Source organism: Capra hircus, chromosome 11 (assembly GCF_001704415.2).
Source record: "Capra hircus breed San Clemente chromosome 11, ASM170441v1, whole genome shotgun sequence".
NCBI classification, from domain to species: domain Eukaryota; kingdom Metazoa; phylum Chordata; class Mammalia; order Artiodactyla; family Bovidae; genus Capra; species Capra hircus.
The window spans coordinates 11,606,577-11,630,372 of NC_030818.1; the positions used below are offsets into that span (position 1 = coordinate 11,606,577).

Genomic DNA, 23,796 nt, shown 5'->3' on the forward strand with positions numbered 1-23,796 from the left:
AGGACTGATTTCCTTTAGGATTGACTGGTTTGATCTCCTAGTAGCCCAAGGGTTTTTCCTGTACCAGGTATATTTTGGGAAATGTGGAAATTAAAAACATGAAGAAGAAATTTATTACCTTTAAGGTTTCTATCCGAAGGAAAGGAAAAATCACAGTTAACATTTTTGTATGTATTTTCCTAGTCATTTTCTATGTACTTGTTTGTGTGTGGGCTTATATTTAGTATATGTAGTCATACATAGATACATATACTTAATTTACACATATATATGTATTTGTAATTTTGAAAAACATGATTATACTTGTAAGTTCTATTTTTTGAATTAACTTTCATTCAACAATATTGTGAACATTTTGCTATTTTATTATTCTTTGGATATACATATATACTACATGGATATATCATAATCTGTTTATCCAATTCCTTGTTAATAGAATTCTAGTTTAGTATTTTATTTGCAAATATGAATAACTATAATTCAAGAGGCTTATACATATTTTTGTACATCTAATTTTTTTGGGGGGGAAGAAATGCAACTGTTTAGAATATGTGTTTGGTAATATTTTTCACTGAAAACTTGTATCAGTAATATAAATTTGTTTACCAGCAGGCTGTGAATTCTCATTTATTGAAACTTCTGATAATAATATCCATTACCCATCTGACACAATCATATTTTTTACTTTGATGTCTTCATATCAGTCCAACTTCTTTTTTCAGGTTTGCCTTTTGGGGTGCTCTTGTGACTTTTCTTTTGCTCATTGCTTTAAAAAAACCCTCAAATTTATATGTTGCAAATAATCTGTACTAGGTTGTTGTTTCTTCTTTATTCTTATTATGCTCTTTTTATATATACTTATTTGTTTTTGCTTAGTCAGCTGTATCAATCTTAGTTTTGTTTGTTCTCTTATGCTAATAGAAGCTTTCCTACCTAACAGGTAAATCCTGTCCCTATAATTATTATAAAATGTCCTATGTTTCCAGCAATATTTGTTGTATATTAATATAGCCATTCAAACACTATTATGTTTACATTTTGGGTATATATTATTATAGCTTTTACTTTAACCTGTTTGTATCTGTGACTCTAAAGTGGGTTTCTTGTAGGCAACATATAGTTGGATCTGCTTTTTAAATCTGCTTTTGATTAGCGAGCTTATTAGTCCATTTGCCTTTAATATAATTATTAATATGGATGGGTTTTATGCTCTATTTTTCATGTCTCTTTTGTTCTTATCTTTTACCCCTTTGTTGTATTAAATATTTTGTTTAAATATTTTAATTCTTCCATAAATTTTGTGAAAAATTTATTTATTGTTTATTTATTTAGACTGTGCTGGGTCTTCGTTGCTGTGCACAGCCTTTGCTGAGCACAGCTGCGGCGAGTGGGGGCTACTCCTCATTGTGGTGCGTGGGCTTCTCACTGCAGTTGCTTCTCTTATGGTATACAGGCTTAGTAGTTGTGGCACACAAGCTTAGTTGCTCCAATGCATGTGGAATCTTCCTGGACCAGGGACAGAACATGTGTCCCCTGCACTTGGAGGCAGAGTCTTAACCGCTGGACCACCAGGGAAGCACTGTAAATTTTTTAACAGCATATTTTTTGAGCTGCTTGTTTTTTTAGAGGTTACTCTATGGAGTATAATCTGCTTCTTTATTTGTCATGTATTTTTTTAATATTCAGCAGATATTTATTGTTTCCTGTGTTCTTCTTTCTTTTTTTTTCTGTGAATTGATGTTACTACTTGCTATCATTTCCTTTCTGACTTTCGTTAGTATTTCTTGTAAGGAAGATCTGTTAACAAGGAATTCTCTCAGTCTTTGTTTTTCTGGGAATATATTTCATTCATTTTTAAAGGCTAGTCATCAGCTAATGATTGGTCCTGGGTGCTCTAAGAAACTTGAGCCGATGAAAGTATCTACCCTTTGTCAGTGGATTTGTTTGTGGATTAGGGACTACATTAAAAATTCAGGCAGTTTTTAGCTTTGCTGAGCTTTTATATCCTTCTCCTAGGTGCAAGCCTGAAGCTTACTAGTCAGCCAGGGCTGTGTGTGGTGCTTAGGCCCTTTTAGGTGTTACCTGTGTTTGTGCACAGCCTCTGGGTCAGCTAGGGATATGCAGAGAGCTATCAGGTTATTCGTATTGCTGAAGCCTGGCTCGGAGAATTTTGAGCATTACTTTACTAGCGTGTGAGATGAGTGCAATTGTGCAGTAGTTTGAGCATTCTTTGGCATTGCCTTTCTTTGGGATTGGAATGAAATCTGACCTTTTCCAGTCTTGTGGCCACTGCTGAGTTTTCCAAATGTGCTGACATATTGAGTGCAGCACTTTCATAGCATCATCTTTTAGGATTTGAAATAGCTCCACTGGAATTCCATCGCCTCCACTAGCTTTGTTCATAGTGATGCTTCCTAAGGCCCCCTGGACTTTACATTCCAGGATGTCTGGCACTAGGTGAGTGATCACACCATCATGATTATCAGGGTCAAAATTCTCTAAGCCAGGCTTCAGCAATACGTGAACTGTGAATTTCCAGATATTCAAGCTGGTTTTAGAAAAGGCAGAGGAATCAGAGATCAAATTGCCAACATCCGCTGGATTGTTGAAAAAGCAAGAGAGTTCCAGAAAAACATGTATATCTGCTTTATTGACTATGCCAAAGCCTTTGACTGTGTAGATCACAATAAACTGTGGAAAATTTTGAAAGAGATGGGAATACCAGACCACCTGACCTGCCTCTTGAGAAACCTGTATGCAGATCAGGAAGCAACAGTTAGAACTGGATATGGAACAACAAACCGGTTCCAAATAGGAAAAGGGGTACATCAAGGCTGTATATTGTTACCCTGCTTATTTAACTTATATGCAGAATACCTCATGAGAAACGCTGGGCTGAAAGAAGCACAAGCTGGAATCAAGATTGCTGGGAGAAATATCAGTAACCTCAGATATGCAGATGACACCACCCTTATGGCAGAAAGTGAAGAAGAACTAAAGAGCCTCTTGATGAAAGTGAAAGAAGAAAATGAAAAAGTTGACTTAAAGCTCAACATTCGGAAAACTAAGATCATGGCATCCGGTCCTGTCACTTCATGGCAAATAGATGGGAAAACAGTGGCTGACTTTATTTTGGGGGCTCTAAAATCACTGCAGATGATGATTGCAGCCATGAAATTAAAAGACTCTTACTCCTTGGAAGGAAAGTTATGACCAACCTAGATAGCATATTGAAAAGCAGAGACATTACTTTGTCAACAATCGTCTGTCTAGTCAAGGCTACGGTTTTTCCACTAGTGAGAGTTGGACTATAAAGAAAGCTGAGCACCAAAGAATTGATGCTTTTGAACTGTGGTGTTGGAGAAGACTCTTGAGAGTCCCTTGGACTGCAAGGAGATCGCATCAGTCCATCCTAAAGGAGATCAGTCCTGGGTGTTCATTGGAAGGGCTGATGTTGAAGCTGAAGCTACAATACTTTGGCCACCTGATGCGAAGAGCTGACTCATATAAAAAGACCCTGATGCTGGGAAAGATTGAGGGCAGGAGGAGAAGGGGACAACAGAGGATGAGATGGTTGGAATGCATCATCAACTCAATGGACATGCTGCTGCTGCTGCTAAGTTGCTTCAGTCATGTCCAACTCTGTGTGACCCCATAGATGGCAGCCCACCAGGCTCCCCCATCCCTGGGATTCTGTAGGCAAGAACACTGGAGTGGGTTGCCATTTCTTTCTCCAGTGCGTGAAAAGTGAAAGTGAAGTCACTCAGTCGTGTCTGACTCTTAGCGACCCCATGGTCTGCAGCCTACCAGACTCCTCCATCCATGGGATTTTCCAGGCAAGAGTACTGGAGTAGGGTGCCATTGCCTTCTCTTCAATGGACATGAGTTTGGGTAAACTCCAGGAGTTGGTGTTGGACAGGGAGGCCTAGCGTTCTGTGGCTCATGGGGTCGCAAAGAGTTGGATACGACTGAGCAACTGAACTGAACTGAACTGATCAGGTTATTCTGTGGGTCTCTTATTTCTGACTTCCTTGTTAAGTTTTTGATTAGTCCTCTAGTCTGCACTTTGTCCCAACCAAGATGAATATTGGGCCAGTAGATTTGGAAGTTCCCACCTCTTTTTTGTAACCGAGTTTGCTACTTTTCCTAACAGCGCTATTCAGTATAGGATTTTCATCCTCTGCTCCAAATCATGTCATCCCCTAATGGCAGAGAAGTTGCTCATTTTCCTGACAAGTTATAACCAGTGATGTGATGAGGGAAAGTGAAGAGGATGATGGAGGTAGCCCCAGGCAAGAACACCATTAAGTCCCTTTCTGTTTATCAATTTTCATGAATAAACCCTTCTGAAGCTATTGTTCTACTTTCCAGAGTCCTTTCTAATTTCCAGAGTCTGAAATGGCTGTTTGCAAAGTTTTGTCCAAGTTATATTTGCTTTTTGGTAAAAGATTTGCTAAGCTCTTCTGTGTGTCACAGTTGAAAGTCTGTCCTTGGGTATTTTATTTTATAGGATGATTTTTATGGCACTGATAGGATCATTTTGTATTTCTCTTTATTTTCACTCTCTCTCTCTTTTTTAATCTCCTAGCTGTGGCCTTTATTCTTTATGTAATGAATTTCATTGGTGGATTTTCTATGTTTTCTGTATTCTTGAGATAAAATCTTTTTTGATTATAATTAAGTCCTATAATACATATATTAGTTTTTAATAATTTGATGTTTATTTTTCCATTGATGTTTTTATTGAATCAGTCCTGCATTTGTCTTAGTATAAGTGAAAACTAATTCAGGCTTGAAATTTTCCCTGAGGAATATATCTGTGGCCTGCTAAAGGCGATGCAATTCCTTTTATAGGCATTATCCTGCACTGAAAACTCTGGAGCATCTAGAGCATACCTATCTTCCTCAAGTCAGCCACTATCGATTCTGCAAGGTGATGGTGGACAATATCCCCAAGCTTCGAGAAGAAATTAAGGATGTGTCTATGTCCGATCTCAAAGACTTTCTGGAGAGTATCCGCAAACATTCAGACAAAATTGGAGAGACTGCCATGAAGCAGGTAGGTCTGGGGTTTATGATAGGCTGGCCAATGACTTTGCAAGTATTCTGTTACACAGGTTTCTTTTTGCTAAGTGTCTTAACTGTTTTTTTTGTCATTTTAGGGAAGTCCTTCATCTTTATGGGAACATGTGGTTTTAAAATATTTTTTATTTTCTTAACAGAGCAGTGAATCATTTACCAGTATATTGTTTTGCTCTGTGAATGCTCAGTAAACATTAATTGGCTGTTATGGTTTATGCTGTTGTTTTGAAAAGCTTTTTCTATTTTTTGAATACTTTTCTTGACTTTGGGTATGATTCAAAGCCCCAGGTTTTAAAAAGTACTACTTCTAGTTAATGAGCTAAATTGTGCTGCATATACTTCTGATTGATTATTTACTATGTAAGCAAATGTTATATATGAGTATTTCTGTAATTGTTATTTTGGATATCAGTGGGTATCGATGAAAAAAGGCCTGTTTGAAATGCTGTGATTTATGATCATAGAAAGGAATTCGCTTATAGCTTATTAAAAACTAACAAAGTATTTAGATTTTTTTCTTTTAGTATCTTCATCTCTAATTTATGAAAGTCACACAGAACATCCAGAAGTACTTTGTTGTTCTGAATAAAGAACAGTAGTAATTTGCAGTATTATTTGCTCTTTTGAAACTCAAGTCATGCTGATTTTATTAAAATTTCTCAGGATACCTTGATGTAACCTACAATAATAAGTAGTAGATTCATTTTTTTATGGGAAGTCTTTTTTGGTTCTATAAACAACGTGTTCTTGAATAAGTCATTTGTAGTTCATATCATTCTGTGAGAAAGGAGGGAGCAGGTCATATTTTGGGTCAGATTTTTGGTCTCAGCTATTTTTTTAGGTATTTGATTCTGTAAAAGAGATCTGCCTGTTGGAAATCTATTTCCTAGAGAATACAGATATTCTTTTCCCCTTTCTCCTTTAAATTTTTTTATTATTCTACTTTGCAAAGTAGAAAGTTTACAACTAGTTGATGATAAACTTTGATGGAAATAATCATATCATGTCTTTTTATTTTTTTTTTAGTGATGTAGAAAAAATTTAATCATTGAAAATATACTTTTGCTTTGCTGTGTATATTTTGAGTACAGGAATGAAAGTATCTTATAAGGCAAGTCTTTATTGTGGTTTAAAATTTTTTACTAACCTTTCAAAATATTGAAGAATAGAGTTGCTTTTTCTAGGCCTTTGCTTGAGAAATTACTTTGGTTTTGAAGTAAAAGAGAAGATTCCATGAAGAGTATTATTATTTCATTTAATGAGATTATCTGTCTCTCCCCCTAATTATCTGAAGAAATTATGGCCTAGGGCAGGGAAGTGATTTGCTCAAGTTCAGTTTATAAAGGTCAGATCTTGTAGTATAGAATTCAGATTAGATTGAGATGAATTTATCTGCTGTGTCATTCACTCTGTATAAACTGTTAGCTGTTGGCTGTATTTTTGTCATTTAAAGAAATAGTGATGAACTATTTTGTGAACTCAGGACTTTTTAATTAATTGATAACCCTTTATTCCTCCTATAATATTTTTCATCTCAAGTATAGCTCTTATTGCATGTATTACTATCTTATGCTATAAGATCCTTGAGTAAGGATATCTTACACATTTTAGAATCTTCTGTAGTCCCTAAGAAGTAAGGAAAGTGGGAGGGAGAGAAACTACCACATACCCACATCCTTTGTACATGTAGGTGTTCAATAAATACTTGTTTGAATTCATAGATGTTGGATAAAAGGGAGAGGTTATGGTTTATTTCTCTCTTATGTCAAGTCCAAAATGATGTTTCTGATTTGTAATGGTTTTCTTTGCAATGGAGATTTAAGAAATGTCTCCATTATATGGCTCTGTCATTTTTAATATGGTTTTGAAGATTGCTGCAGAAGGGGAAAGACCAAAGAGTATTGGGTGTGGTAGGTTTTTTTTTTTTAAAGAAGCTTGTTTATTTTGTTCTTAGCACACATTCTATTATTTATTTATCTTTTTGTTTGTTACTTTGGCTGTTCCCTGTGGCATGTGGGATCTTAGTTCCCTGACCAGGGATCAAACCCTCATCCGTTGCACTGGAAGTACAGAGTGTTAACCACTAGAGCACCAGGGAAGACTCTGTGGTAGGGTTTTTTGGGCTAGGCATGGGGGTGACACATCGTCACTACTACACTGATTTCATTGGCCAGAACTTAAAAACATGGCCATACCAACCTGCAAGGGAGACTGGGAAGTATAATTTCACTCTAAGAGAAGAACACAGTTTTGGTGAATAGTAGCTAGTCTCTGTCACAGTCTACTCTTTTCTCATCAAATATGACTTCATTCTTCCTTTCATCCATAGAACATTTCTGTCCCTTCCCTAAGGAATACAACCTAATATCCCATCTAGTTACTACATCCATCTCAAAGAATGGTATTTTCCAAGGATGTTCAGTACTCTCCTTCAGATCCAGATGTGGCTCTTCAGTGGGCTGATGACCATGGAGAAGCTAGAACAGAATAGCTACAACAAAAAACTTCCATTTAGAAATGGGAAGAACAGGAGATGTACAGTATTCCCTGTTTCATATCAAATCATCTAATCTTTTGGGGTCATCATTGGCAAATCTTTCTGAATTAGTAATAGGAGAACTTCCTTGCTTAGATGTTGACTCTCTGGAAAGAACTCCTTTGCTGCATCTTAGTTTTTCTTTCCCTATTTTTTTTTTTTTCCTGTGTACATTTCTGAAGTGTGTGCTGGGGAATTTACATTCATTTGAATACTTATTTTTCTCTCTGTAGATATACATATACAGCTAGACTTACATCTACAACCACATTTATATATCTTTGTATCTTTCAGTGCCTGCTTTCTGCTCTACAAGTTTAGGAGCCCAACGTTTGTTTTAATGTTCTGAACAAAGATTTATTTAGTCCAGATTTGTGGGGTTTTGGCAGTATAGTTACCTCAAGACTTAGTAGACCTCTGACCTCTTTGTTTCCAGTAGGTTCTGTTTAGATAGTGTACCCAGTGTTCTTTTCTAAATCTAATTTTCAGGAATGATTTTTTTTCTTCTTCCCTGTTTGGAGAGGTAGTGGAATTAGGGGAGGATAACTCTTGCCTCATGTCTTTTTTCTTATTTTAATGGCCCTACTTGGAGGCCATATGAAATAGTGAGTAAGAAAACCATAGCTGAATCTAATTTTTGCCTCAAAATTAAGTTCAACAAGTTTTTCTTTGGGCTTAATTGCTCAAACTTTTACTTTCTTTTTCTTTTACTGATTGGGATCTGTATGTGTTCAGCTTTCTGACCCTCTGAGGCCCAAGTTTCTGGGCTCAGAAATATGGCCCAAATTTTAGTTTGCAAATTGGGAAATTCTGTGCTCATCTCTTTTGTGTAAAACCTTGCTAAAAGCAGAAAATAAATGCCAATATACACTATAACTCTCTACATTCACTTATAGAGATACAGGCCCAGTAGCCATGTGGTATGCCTTTTCATTTATTACTGGTTCTCGTTTTACCAGGTTTTTTTTGTTGTTTGTTTGCTACAATATCATAGGGCTCTTCAGCCTTTTGACTTGCTGTATATATATTCTTACTGCCTACTGCCTGACATCTAAACTGATGCCATTTATTTTAGGCTTTTTTGTTATTTTTTGTTATCAACACCATTCTTCCAACTCTAGTGCTTGTTTCTTTAAATAATGCTACCTCTTATAATAGTTAAGCTCTAAAATCTCACCCTAGAAATTTTATTTTTTTGCTTAGGTGAATTCTTCAGTGGATATTCCTGGTGGGGTAGCTCTTCTGCAAGTGACTATGAAGGGATCTAGGACTTGTGGCTCTATCACTTCACGTGACTTTCAGTGTTATAGCAGTAGGGAAACGAGTAAGAGCATTAGGGACTTTTTTTTTTTTTTTTTTTTCATTGAACAACTTGTAAGTGATACATATGACTGCTGCCAACATTACACTGGCTGAAGCTCACACACTGCAAGTGAGGATTGGAAATACAGTTTATCTGTGTGACTGGGAGAAAGAGGAAATAGTTTTGGTGAATAGCTAGCTACTCTGCTACAACCTACTATTACATAGCCTAGAAAAATACATATCTCCATGGTTTTTTTCCTTTTTTCTTCACAGTTTCATCTCTTTAATGTTTCTCCCCTGTATGTTTGCCTTATAATTTACTGATCCAGTTTTTAGCATTGTCTGTGCCACTAATCATCATTTTTAGTTCAACAACTGCAGTTTTGGTCTTAAAAATATGTTCTTGTCCTTTAAAGAAAAATTTAAGTGGCCTTCTTTAGAATCATACAAGAAAACAGATTTGAAAGTATCAATACTGATAGTTGATCTAGGTGCTTCTAGCAATTATATAGTACATTATGCATTTTGTTCGTGGACATCTCCCTTTTTCTTATTCTACTTACCCTATCCTGAGTTGCTACATTGATCCATGGTTGAACTTTGTCCTTTGTAAAATGAAATGTTGCAGGCAGTTGGTAGACAGGCTTCTCTTTGGGATATACCATTTAAGTCACCAGAAGGACTCCACCAAATTGGGGTTTAATGAGCAAAATAGGCTCCAGACTTTTATCTGAGATTATAATCTCAAAGTGTTTGTTCAATTTTGTCAAGATATATGATGCAAAAATTACTATTTTAGGATGATGAAAAAATGCCATTTGAGGGATATGTAGTTTTGTTCATTTTTTTTGTATTCCAAGTATTATATTGTTTCTGGATAAAGCTTTATCTGTAGGAAGATCTGTGCTTTGGTTTCATGTGGCAGGCAAAATTCTGAGATAGTCCCCTTGCCCCCTGGTCTGTACACCCTGTAAAATATTCTCCCTTAAGTGTGTGAACCTAGTGTATAAGGTGAGTACCTTTAAAAGAAGGTCTAGAGGTACAGTCAAATGTCCATATAGTCAAAGCTGTGGTTTTTCCAGTAGTCATGTGTGGATGTGAGAGTTGGACCATAAAGAAAGCTGAGCGCCAAAGAATTCATGCTTTTGAACTGTAGTGTTGGAGAAGACTTTTGAGCGTCCCTTGGACTGTAAGAAGAGCAAACCAGTCAATCCTAAAGGAAATCAGTCCTGTATATTCATTGGAAGGACTGATGTTGATTCTGAAGCTCCAATACTTTGGTTACCTGGTATAAAGAACTCGCTCACTAGAAAAGGCCCTGATGCTGAGAAAAATCAAAGGCAGGAAGAGAAGGGGATGACAGAGGATGAGATGGTTGGACGGCATCATCAACTTAATGGACATGAGTTTGAGCAAGCCCTGGGTGTTGGTGATGGACAGGGAAGCCTGGTGTACTGCAGTCCATGGGGTCACAAAGAGTTGGACACAATTGAGCAGCTGAAGTTGACTGAGAGGTTAGATACAGAAGTTAGAGAGATTAAAAACTGCATCTGATGCTTAACTGTTGATCTTGAAGAAAGAGATTGCCATGTTTTCGAGAGGGCCATGTGGCAGGGAATTGTAGGCCGCCATGAGTTGCTGAGAGCTATTCCCAGCCACCAGCCAGCACGAAAATGGGGACCTGAGTTCTACAACCACAAGGAACTGAGTTCTGGCAACAGTATGAGTAAACTTAGAAGACCCTGAGCTTCAAATGAAACCACAGGCCTGACTGACATCATGATTTCAGTCTGGTGAGACCTTGAACAGAAGACTCAGCACAAACCTGCTTAACTTCTGATCTATGGAAACTCAGATAATATTTTTGTGTACTTTTAAGTCACTAAGTTTATAATAGTATATTACACTACTGCTGCTACTGTTGAGTCGCTTCAGTCGTGTCCGACTCTGTGCGACCCCATAGACGGCAGCTCACCAGGCTCCCCTTTCCCTGGGATTCTCCAGGCAAGAACGCTGGAGTGGGTTGCCATTTCCTTCTCCAGTGCATGGAAGTGAAAAGTGAAAGTGAAGTCGCTCAGTCGTGTCCAACTCTTAGCGACCCCATGGACTGCAGCCCACCAGACTCCTTCGTCCATGGGATTTTCCAGGCAAGAATACTGGAGTGGGGTGCCATTGCCTTCTCCGAGTATATTACACAGTAATAGAAAATTAATACACTCTTAATTTGGTCTTGAATAGAATTACTTTTTACTGAACTGTCCATTTTAATTTTGCCTTTGGATCTAGGAAACAATGGTATAGTCTGTCTGGTTAAACTGTGTTAAGCTAGAAGTCTCTGCGGAGAAGGCAGTGGCACCCCACTCCAGTACCCTTGCCTGGACAATCCCATGGATGGAGGAGCCTGGAGGGCTACAGTCCATGGGATCACTAAGAGTCAGACACGACTGAGCAACTTCACTTCGACTTTTCACTTTCATGCATTGGAGAAGGAAATGGCAACCCAGTCCAGTGTTCTTGCCTAGAGAATCCCAGGGACGGGGGAGCCTGGTGGGCTGCCATCTATGGGGTCACACAGAGTTGGACACGACTGAAGCGACTTAGCAGCAGCAGCAGAAGTCTCTGAGTCTTTTGGTTGTCTTCCAATATACCTGGGGAGCTGTAGAAAATCAAGAGAATGTGTAAGTATGGATATGAGAGTTGGACTGTGAAGAAAGCTGAGTGCCGAAGAATTGATGCTTTTGAACTGTGGTGTTGGAGGACTCATGAGAGTCCCTTGGACTGCAAGGAGATCCAACCAGTCCATTCTAAAGGAGATCAGTCCTGGGTGTTCATTGGAAGGACTGATGCTAAAGCTGAAACCCCAGTACTTTGGCCACCTCATGTGAAGAGTTGACTCATTGGAAAAGACTCTGATGCTGGGAGGGATTGGGGGCAGGAGGAGAAGGGGACGTCAGAGGATGAGATGGCTGGATGGTATCACCGACTTGATGGACATGAGTTTGAGTAAACTCCAGGAGTTGGTGATGGACAGGGAGGCCTGGTGTACTGCGATTCATGGGGTCGCAAAGATTCGGACACAACTGAGTGACTGAACTGAACTGATAAGTATGAAACTGTTAGGGAAAGCACACTGACTAAACTGCCCACCCTGGCCAGGCTCTGTAGTAACCATTTGCATGAGTTATTTTGCAATAGGAAGTCCTGGTAAGGAACACGGACTTAATAAGCCACCACCAACTGGAAGAGTTTGGGAAAGGTCAAAAGGAAATGTTACGTGTCCTACTACCTCCCAGAAATCCTTCTCACTGGCATCCATCTTGGCATAAGGTGTGCACCACCAGGAAGGACTCTGAGTCAGACTGACTGGCCAAAGACAACCTGGAAAGTAATCTGATCGCCATAAAACCTGAGGCTGTGAACCATGTGGCAGAGCAGTTCTCCTGGGTTCCTTTACCGTCCTGCTCTCTGCCCTGTTTCCCCTTCCCAATAAAGTCTCTTGCTTTGTTAGCACGTGTGTCTCCTTGGACAGTTCACTTCTGAGTATTAGACAAGAGCCCAATCTTGGGCCCTGGAAGACTTTCCCTTTCCTGCAACAAAACCTAGAATAGACGTTCAATCATATACTGGAATCTGAGGAGGAATTTTAAAATTGTTCATTCTACTGTTTATTGTCCTTTTGAATTTTAAGTTAAGTAGTTTTATTAAAAAAGCAAAGCAAAAAACCCCACGTTCATCTTCCTGTATATCTCTTAACATGAATTGGATTGAAAGCATTTAATGGACCCTCCTGTGAGCTCTGCTACAAAACGTAGAGCCATCTTTAAAGCAAGTAGAAAAACCTTCCCTTTTGTCCTATCCCATTTTCTATGTTGATATTCTTACAGTGTGCTTCCAGAATACTGTGTACATCTTATTTTGGAATAATCAATTTAGCTTGACCTGATTTTATAAAAAATGTCTAAAGTAGTTCTTTGTTAATTGTATGCTGTTTTTTAGTTTTCTTTATGAAATTGATTTCTGTAATTCACTTGTTATGGAATTGATTTGTGCAGGAGGGAAGTTCTGTATTTGTTATTTTGATTAGTTTGCCTCAGGCTTTGTGGGACTAAATAACATTTGTAACATAAACATTCTTGGCTAGGTTGATGTTTCTATGTGAAGTCCTTTAACAAAAGGAAGAATTTATTTACTTTTAAAATTCTAACTTGGCTTTGCCAAATTATATGGGTTATATAACTGATGCTTAGAAAAGGAACTGGTTGCTTATAAAAGAAATTGAAGGCTCCCAGGCATTCTTCCTTTAGTAACTAGCTTTAAAGAAACCGATCCTTGGGTAAGATTAGTTTTCACCATGGCTCTTTTCGTGGTCTTCTGAAGTGGCCCAGTGGCAAAGAATCCACCTGTAATGCAGGAGACATGAGTTCAATCCCTGGGTAGGAAAGATCCCCTGGAGAAGGAAATGGCAACCCACTCCAGTATTCTTGCCTGGGGAATCCCATGGACAGAGGAGCCTGGCAGGCTGCAGTCCATGGGGTCTCAAATAATTGGACATGACTACATGACTGAGCACACTCATTCACACAATTCTTTCAGCCTTTGACTTTCTTTGGTTAGATCTTGGCTACAGCAAAATGAGCTCTTTTATTTATTGTGTAGAACATCTTTTGATATAGATCAGGCATGGTACTACCAGCTGAGTTCATATAGGCTACGTAATGCCTGCCAAGTAAAAGCAGTATTGCCACTGAAACCTCTTTTGTGCTGGGTGCTCTGCAAAACTTCCACAGAATATGGCCTTTGGAGTCAAAGAAGTTGATGCTCACTTGGTTTGATGTTCCTGGATTTACTTTTATTCTCTTTTCTTCTTGATTTTGGTATTTATGTATTTGTGCAATTTCTTGCTCCTCACTCTTTGATAATACAGATGGCCTTAGGGTAGGATGGGGGAATATGGACCTGTAAAACAGGGATTCTTGAAGTTGGAACCAATCGGAGTAGCTTATGCTAGATCGTACAATGTTAGAATCTGAAGAGGATAGTAGGCATTTAAGTTTACTGTTTAGTAATACGATAATTAACAGAATAGACTTTGCAGTTTGGGTTAGACTCCTAGACTTGCCATTTGCTAGCTGTATGACAATGGGCAATTTACTAAACAAAACATTCAGTCTTCACAGCTCTATAGTTAGAATTTTTAATCTTCTCTTCAAAGACATGGAAACGTTTAGGGAAATCAAGGACTTAGATTAGTCCTAGGCTTATAATATATGTTAAATTAAAAAGAAAGAACCATCCTAGATGAATGGTGAAAGTAAATAGAGTCTAAGAGTATGGAGAAGGAGAAGATAAACTTGATGATTGAAATACTTTTAATTTTATTCCTAAAATTCAGTTTTCTGTCACAATTGTCAGCCTTGAATTAGATCTAACTTTTAAACACTTTTCTTCCTTCCCATAAAAATTATTTCTATTACGTATACTTTTAAAATATTTTGCACCTGGTTTCAGTTAAAAAGATGAACATTAAATTTAAAAGGGCAGTGACTTGATTCATATTGCATTAAAGAACATACAGAATTTGTTTCTCAAATCTGAGGACAATATTGAGGCTTGGTTTTGAGTTTTCTTTAGGATGAAAAGGAAACTACGGTGTGTGTGTATGTGTGTGTAAATATCATACATGTATTATTTATTTGCTTTGACTAAGCAAAGCATGCTAGCTTATTAGGAGAAATTTTTCTGTTATGAAAGGCATATTGTCATATGGGTTCTCAATATAATTTGTAAACATGGCTAAATAGACCATTACTTTAGAGAAACAGCAGCTATTGCAATATTTATACCATCTCTCACAAATATGCTACATATATATATATATATGTTTCAGTTATTTTAAGATTAAATTCTTTTGAAAATATTCCTTTTACTGAGCCTTGGCTTATACTGTAGAGCAGTAAATACTTAATTTAAAACTGTATGGTATCATAAGAATAAACTGCTGAGTAGGATAGAAATACAGAAATTGACCCAAATATATAGTATACGAATTTAATAAGTGATAAAGGTAGTGTTAGAGGCATAGACACAAAAAAATTAGCCATAAAATTGTAAAGTACATTTCCTCAGTAAGCCTTATAGGCAGAAAGGTCAGCACAGTGCACAAAAGTACCATCTTCTATCATTTTATGAAGGAATCTAATGGGTTCTACTTTGCACTACAAGCAACAGCATATGCCTCACGAGAAGGACTCTGCTCTTGTATTACTGATAGGGAAGCTGAGAGAGGGGGAAGAACATCTGGTCAGTATGTACTAGATGGATCCTTGTTGGTCAGAGAAATGATTTGGCTAGGGGAATTCTCGTATCGATGCCACTTAGACTAGCTAAAGAGACCTCGTATTCTTCAGATGAACTTACTCAGTCTGCTGAACTAGTTCATTGCTAAGCTTTGCGAATGGGAAAGGTAGAGAGTTACTCGGGCCTCCAAGGTAGCATCTCACAGTAGGAAGGAATGCCGTTAGTGTGATTGCTGCTTTACTTATCTGTCCTCCCAAACAGCTTATGGTCTCTGTAAGGACAGGGGTAGGTTTTTTAGATTTGTATCCTCAGCACCTTTCTAGCATAGTGCTTGGTCATAGTAGATGGTTAATAAATCAATCAATTATCTTAATTATGTATTTAATTAAATTTAATGTACCCACACCTTAACATTTTTCAGGAAAGCTACCCTTTTTGATATTCTAAGGTATATCCTCATATTCCAATTATATTCTTAACTATGTGAAAATACCTAAAGTTGTTCTTTGAATGGATTTTGAAACTATCTGAAAGTTCTCTGGAGGTGCTATAAGGTGATCAAATTAACTTCTTAATAAAGATAGTGTGTTGAACACATACATTTCTGTCTTCTGCCTTTCATAAAAACAACAGCTAAGGAAATTTTTTTTTTAAGAGCATGAGCTGCCAAACATAAAGAATATAGAAGAGAAGGCGACAGCACATTTTTTGGAAATTGGAAAGTAAAAAGATGTGTGAAAATTGTCCTAGCATATCAAAGAAAACTCAGTCCTAAATTGGTAGTAGTAGAAACTGAGAACAATCTAGTTTTAGTTTTGCAGAACTTCTGTGTTTAAGAAATTGCTGGCCTCAAGGAAAGGGGAGTAAAATTGATGCCCCAAAAGAAAGATTGGTTGAATGTCTATTTAAGAACCAGTTAGACAGAACCGCTGGTTGAGTGTCTATTCAGAATCAATTAGGATTCCTTCCTCAGCTTTTCTTGCCAGTTAACTACCTGATCCCAACTCCAGCAGAAGACCAGAGAACAATAGACACAAACTGAAAACAGCGAGTTTATATCTGAAATACTGAGATTTATCCTAAATCTCACAGCCCTCTTTTCTGATTTAGTTTCCAGAACCAGACTTACACCCTTCAGGTGTGAGACTGGAAGATAATCTGAATACTCTGAATAATATAATTAGCCCAAGAGAAGTGTCCTAAAGATATGTCCACTGGGTATTCGCCAATAAAAAGAGCAAGTCAGATGACTTTGAAGGTCACAGTTGGTTAGACTAATGTACAGCCCGAGAAATTTCAGTTAGCTTTTTAGTTTCCCAAATTAAAATTTGAGCAGATGGCTAAGGATCACCAGATACTTGAAAAAAGATTCTAACATGAAAACAGAGTCAGAACAAACATGTACAAAGAAGCAGCATGAAGAAGATAGAGACTATGCAAGAAGAGGAAAACCTAAAAGGCAAAATGAAACAAACTATCATCAGCAGCATTGGAAAGATAAGAGAAAGTAAATTACATGGTAGAAGCAAGATCAGAATGCTACATAAAATAAGAGCAGAGAACAACAAGAATGTCTAAAAATTTAAAATATGGCAGCTGAAAACATTTAAAGGAGGGTTTGGAAAATAAAGTTGAAAAAGTCTTTTAGAGAGAAGAGTAAAAAGAAATAGAGATGGAACCTAGGAAATAGAAAAGATGAAAAGAATATTAGGGAGTCAGTTCAGGAGATCTAAAATAGCATTTGAATACTAGGTATTTTAGAAAAAGGAAGCAAAAAAGAAGGGAAGGAATTCATCATAGAAATAATGCAGGAAATTTCCCCCAATTCTATTAATAAGACACAAACAAGCAGATTAAAGGACCTACCAAGTATCCAACAAAAAAGATGAAAGTAGACTTACATCAAGGCATAGTGTAAAATCTCAGAAGCCAGAGGACGAAGTGAAAGTTGTAGGTGTCTTTAGAGATTATAGGCAGTATCTTACATAGCTGTGAATTGCATTCATACAGTTATAATAATTAAATGCTAATGCTAAATGTTAACATATCTAATTAATCCATTGATTTATCTCTGTTGTAAAGGGATAGGTGAATGGGCACTGCCCAGATATGTGGTACTAGTGTGTTAAGAATGTGAAAGAGACCTAAACCTCCTTCTTCCTTGGTGGAAAGTAAAGAGATAATGCTTAAAATTAAACCATAGTAGCCAAGAGGTAGAAACAACCCAACTGTCCGTTTACAGATGGATGGATAAGCAAAAAACGGGTGGAATATTATTTCACCTTAAAAAAGGAAAATTTGACACATGCTACAACATGGATGAACCTTGAAGACATTATGCTAAGTGAAATAAGCCAGGCATGAATGGACAAATACTGTTTAGTTCCACTTAGCTGAGGTTCCTGAACTAGTCAAATTCATACAGACAGAAAGTACAATGATGGTTTCCAGGGCCTAGTAATAAAGGGAATAAGGAGTTAGCATTTCAGGGGTACAGAGTTTCAGTTGGGGAAGATGAGTTTCTGAAGATGGTGATAGTGATGGTTGTACAACAATGTGGATGTACTTAATACCACAGAACTATACAATTAAAAATGGTTAAAATGGAAAATTCTATGTCATAAATCTTACCACAATGAAAAGGAATCTAAAGAAACAGGCAGTAGCACACATAAGCATGGTATATAGAGATAGAGTGGTTGCTTCTGGAGAGCAGGATTTGGGGGATAGAGGAGAGGAGAAAGCAGTTGTTTTTCATAATAAGTCTTTGTGTATAATTTATGCATAGATTTGCATACATAACTTAGATAAGATATATTGAAAAAAAAAACAGAAACTTAAGTCAGGTTTGGTATATGTGTGTAATAGGATTTGTTGGTGGACTGGATATGAGATAGAAAGTGTTATGACTATCAGGTACAAAGGAAGTGTTCCCTTATTTAAGGGATTATTTATGCTTATTTATGGCATTATTGATTTTCCTTTTTGCTTTATGTGGGTAATTGAGTCTTCAGAATCATAGCTGTAGCAAGATGGAAAAGGAATTATGTGTTAGATGTAAATTAAATGATTCCATGCAATTCCCTGTTGTATTGTGTGCCTTATTAAAGAAGTGAACAGATAAGTCTGATATAATGGACAATTTTAAAAAAAAAATAATATAAAAATCTTAAAAGTGATGATTGTTGTTGAGTTGCTATGTTATTTCTGACTCTGCTTCCCCATGAACTTCAGTGATGATAAAGATGGCAAATTTGTGATCACCAGAATGATCCTTTCCCCTTGCCTTGAATTCTTAAGATAAACATTAACCCTTGTTCATAAGAGAATATGAGGTCTTCAGCATTCCCCTTTGGTTGCAAAATGTTACACTACCATACGCCTGCCACTATTGCAGGCTCACACGCATTTCATACTTGGTTATGTGTTCGGATGAGTGATGAGTCCCTATGTTGCTGCAGGAAAAGATGGGGAAAGAGGTAATTAAGAGGGCAGTGAGGGAAAATATTTCTGATAAGTTAGCGTACATATAATTTGGCTTGGCCTCAGAGTCTTGTGGGAGAGAGCCAGTAGCCTCATTATTATCAATATTTCATTGGGAAACTTAACTTTCTGCTAAATTTAAAATAAAGGAGAATGACCTACACTGTGAAGTTTTTCTTGGAGGGTTTGCACAGTAACTGAACTTCATTCCATTACAATGCTCCTGGGATTTCCTACAGCCTCCAAGTGTCGTGAATAATTGTGCTGCACTAGTTTGGAAATTAAATTCAGATCACTGAACTCACTTTTGAATTGAGCTTGAGACCAGTCCTTTATCTAAGTTATGAGGTAGAAGTGAATTGATCTCATTGACATAAATAAGATGCTTGCTGTTTGTGTTTTTATTATATAATTTAACCTCTGAAACATGCAAGGATATGAAGTTAAAATGATGCCTTAATTATAATACAAAAATATATAGCTGTTAAATATTACTATACAGGGGGCCAAGAACAACCACTTTATTATCTTTATTGTCAGATTAAATTTATTTATTGTTACTATTTTTTGAAAAAGCCTTTATTTACTTATTTATTTTTGACTGGACCACGCAGCTTGCCCAGACCCCTGGCAGTGGAAGCACAGAGTCCTAAGCACTGGACTGCCTGGGAGTTCTCATTACCAGAGTAAGTTTAGGTCTGGTCAGACACAGCCTCTGTCTGCCTTTCTAAAAGATGAATGGAAGCAAGAAGATACATTTTTTGTCTCATAGGAATGAACTGTTAAAGTTTATGTTTAATAGGCAGTGTTTATTATAAGACTGAATGAACTACTATTCTTGTATTATATCTATTTATAAACTTACTCTGCTTATGTATCACTTCAGTTCAGTTCAGTCACTCAGTTGTGTCTGACTCTTTGCGACCCCATGGACTGCAACACGCTAGACCTCCCTGTCCCATCACCTAATCCCAGAGCTTGCTCAAACTCATGTCCATCGAGTCAATGATGCCATCCAACCGTCTCATCTTCTGTTATCCCCTTCTCCTCCTGCCTTCAGTCTTTCGCAGCATCAGGGTCTTTTCCAATGAGTCAGTTCTTCACATCAGGTAACCAGAGTAATGGAGCTTCAGCGTCAGTGTCAATCGTTCCAATGAATATTCAGGACTGATTTCCTTTAGGATTGACTGGTTTGATTTCCTTGCAGTTCAAGGGACTCTCAAGAGTCTTTTACCAACACCACAGTTCAAAAGCATCACTTCTTTGGCGCTCAGCTTTCTTTATGGTCCAACTCTCATATCTGTACATGACTACTGTTAAAACCATAGCTTTGACTAGATGGACCTTTATCGGCAAAGTAATGTCTCTGTTTTTTAATATGCTGTCTAGGTTATGTATGGATGGTGTTTTCTCAAGGCAGATATAACAATTGCATGATTGAAGCACAGAATATACATTTTAAAACAGACTTTTTGACAGTTAGATGTCTGCCATGTGTGCAGAGTGTGGTAGAACCAAGTTTGAGGTTTGGATTTAGAGCCCTTCCCAAATCCCTGTAGTGTGCCCTTTGACCTGAAGGATCAGTCTTACTGGCCCTGGAGAAATCCAGTTAAGAATTCCTAGGATTGTTGTGCTCTCAGTGAGTTCTTTATTCTTGTGTCCTCAGCCAGATGTTCTGTTTACTAAGCACGAAAACTCCTTCGAAAGAATGATAAGGCAACTGGTATGTGAGGAAATAGAAAGTAATGGCAAGGGAACTGGTATGTGAGGAGACAGGAAGAGAAAGAAGTATTCACATTTATACCGGAGGGCCAGAGATGTGGACCTAAGGATGTTCTAGAACAGGAGGAATCTGTTTTGTCACATCCTTCTAAATATCCCTGCTGAAAAGTTTTAGCAAGTAAACCTAAAGTAGCTTTACAATTTAAAAAGTTGCATACAATAAAATCTTTTTTGTTGTCGTCCATGAGTTTTTTAACATGCATAGATTGATGTAAGCACCACCATAAACAGAACAATTCCATCATCTTTCCAACTTCCTTTGTGCTCCCTCTTTGTAGTCAAATCTCGCTCTTCCTAATTCCTGGCCATTGATCATGAAGTCTGTCAAAAGTATAGGGTAGGAAGCACATGGAACAGATAATGAGACTACCAGAAACTTTTTAGTTAATTAATTATTGCTAATTTTTATCTCACTGATTGAGAATGTGGCATCTCTTAATCCTTCTTGTTTAAGATCTCAGCACAGAAATGAACCCCAAACCAAAAACACAGAAAAATGAAATCTTTGTAATTGAAGAGTGACAAGTGACCACCTAAGTTGTTGCTTTTTCTACGTCTGTGTGATTGTATGCTTTAGAGGCTTTATGACCTTTGACTGTAGTGGGATGGATTCTTTCTGTCTTCATTAGAAGGTGAATAGTTACATGACTGCACCAAGCTGGCTAGGGAATAAACACTAGACTGGGAATATGGAAAGTGGTTAGATCAGTGGAGCTGAATTTTTCATTCAGACTCATCTTTGTTCTTTGTAAGTGGCTCCTGAACAAAGCAATGGCAAGAGTTTATACTGTAAGCTGTAAGTTTTCAACTGACTACATTTTATTTGTTTTGAAAGCTTGCAGAAAAAGTTATTTTGTTGAGAGCTCAGGCTACTTTACCTTCCTGACATAACTTTCTGATTGTACATTTACAGCAAATTTAGAACAGTTTTCAATGATTACTTCTGTGTGTGCATGCAGAGGAGAAAATGCTCTACAGATTAGGGAAGTTGTTTGAGGGGAGAAAGAAAAGACCTTGTCAGGTTGTGGTGCCTACTTCCACGTGTGTGTTTGCTTTTAAACTCAGAAGTCAGCCAACCATTGAGGCCTCTAGTGTGGTTAGCTATTAAAACAGAACAGTGATAATGGATCTTTATATAAATGTTTAAGTATTTGGAAATTTTTAAAATTTGAGAAAATTCTGCTTTAGAGAAAATCAGGGTGGGCTGTCAGGGGAGATGATTATACTCTGTACCAGTGAGATGTTAATGAGATTGGGAAGGAAGTAGGAAATTTAAGAGCCCTTATTTTTAAAAAGTCTTACAGTGCCAATGCTTAAGATGTGTTCTGTGGCACACCACCGTAAATCACAAGGGACTGACTTGCAGAATACTAGGTAATAAAAGGGATCTGGGGCAGGTGTTTGGAGGAGGGGAACCTAAAACTAGGATAGAGTCCAGGAAGTGGAACTAAGATGATAATCATTTACTGGCATTTTCTCGAGGGCATGTGTCTGAATTAGCTTCATCTTTTTGTTCCCATAAAACCCAGCACACTGCATTGTACAGACTTGGCATTCAACACATTTTTATTATATTAAACATAGATACACTTTTTTCCCCTTTGGCAGGGCACTTATGCATTTAAGGACAGATAATTTTCATGGATATTCTAAGTGTTTTAATATTTTTCTGGTCTTCTTAGACTCTTAATTTACTGATGAAACCTTTGACTGTTATGTTCAACTTCGATATCTCAAGATGCAAATTGTCTTGAAGTCCCAGGTGAAGTTTTTTCACTTAGGTATAATTTTATCTTGATTCTCCACCAGTGAACATTTCTCACTTTTGTGCTTTTTTCCTCCTGGGAAAATATGCATAATATAAAATTTACCTTTATAAAATCATTTTAAAATTATGCAGTTTTAAGATATTAAAATGTATATTCACATTGTTTTGTAACCATCATCACTATCCATCTTCAGGACTTTTTCATCTTCTGAAACTGAGACCCTGTAACCAGTGAATCAAAAGCTTCATGTTTGGGAACGCATGTAAGAATTAAAGATTTTAAAATTTAAAAAAAATAAAAAATAAAAAAAAAAACAAAAAAAAACAAAAGCTTATGATTTGTGCTTTAGTACTGACTGAACAAATAAAGTCTTCTGTTTATATACTGAGGAACATGTGATCTCTTTGCCAGGAAGAAAAAGAGGCAAAAAGCAAATCTGGAATTCACACAGTAGCTTATTAATTTAATAAGAAGTAGATTATAGTTCCTGAATTTTTATAGATAGATTTTTCTCTTCTTCAGTTTCCTTAAGAAATTTGTTCAGAAGCAACTACTGGGAGTAGCTCTTATTCTTCCAAAGTATTTCTGGTCTCTGTGTGTGTGTAGTGTGTGTGTGGTATGTGTGTGTATGTGTGTTTCTGTAGTCTTTGTATCTAACAAGACATGGAAAGCTGTAGTTTTACTTTAGGTTTTGTTTTAGTGTTGTCACTGGCTGACTTGAACCACGGTGGTCTTCAACTACTTTTGAGGATTGTGCCCTTGAATATGCTGACTTTACTCTGGTGTCAGGGAATTTAAGAATATAGAGGATCTTATTTTTTGGTACTGTAATCTTATTTTGTTGACTTAGGCTGAAGTCTGTTATTAATCTTTACCTTTCCCTTGCTTTCCATGTAAGCAAACAAGCAAATGTCAAAAAAATTGTACAGCCTACTTTCCAACAGAATGACTTCAACTCTCTTCAGTTTGCTAAATGTAGGCATCTCCTAGCCTCCCTGATGAAGAGGCTATGGTCTAGCTGGCATGCCTTCTGTTTTGTTTCTCTTGGTAGGTCTTTAAGCAGAGTTGGTCTTTTAACATTGGAGACGAGAGATATCTATAGCAGTAGTTCATAAACATTTTAGAGACAAAAGCTTACCTTTTGAGAATCTATTGAAAGTCATGAACCCTCTTCTCAGAAAAGTTACTGAGTGAACACAAAGTTTCATAAAGTGTCAGACGATTTGAATACTCTGTGAAATATATCCTTGTGGGAGCCATCTGGACTATTAAGATCCACTATCTGTATCAGATTCAGTAGTATATTCTGAGATACTCCATTTTCATTTTCATCATGGTTTGTGAAGAATACATAGTGGAAAAGCTTGAATAACATTGTAACAGTCTCACAGTTCAGTTTTATGTCCTTTGTGAAATGGATGCTATTTTTACTATAAAACTTTGACAAGTAGGTTCAAGATGTTGGTATACTTTTCTGAGTTGCCCAGTTTAGACAGTAGATAGATCTCTGAGAATAAGTTGATCTGTATTGTATACTGTGAA

At 37.1% G+C, this 23,796-nt stretch overlaps 1 protein-coding gene across 1 annotated transcript in view; it reads left to right on the forward strand.

The window, feature by feature from the left end:
• Positions 1-23,796, forward strand: part of EXOC6B (exocyst complex component 6B) — a 705,276-nt gene that overhangs the window by 111,706 nt on the left and 569,774 nt on the right. Inside the window, exon 6 of the mRNA XM_005686374.3 lies at positions 4,855-5,059. Coding sequence (XP_005686431.1) covers positions 4,855-5,059 — 205 coding nt within the window. The remainder of the gene's footprint in view (positions 1-4,854; positions 5,060-23,796) is intronic.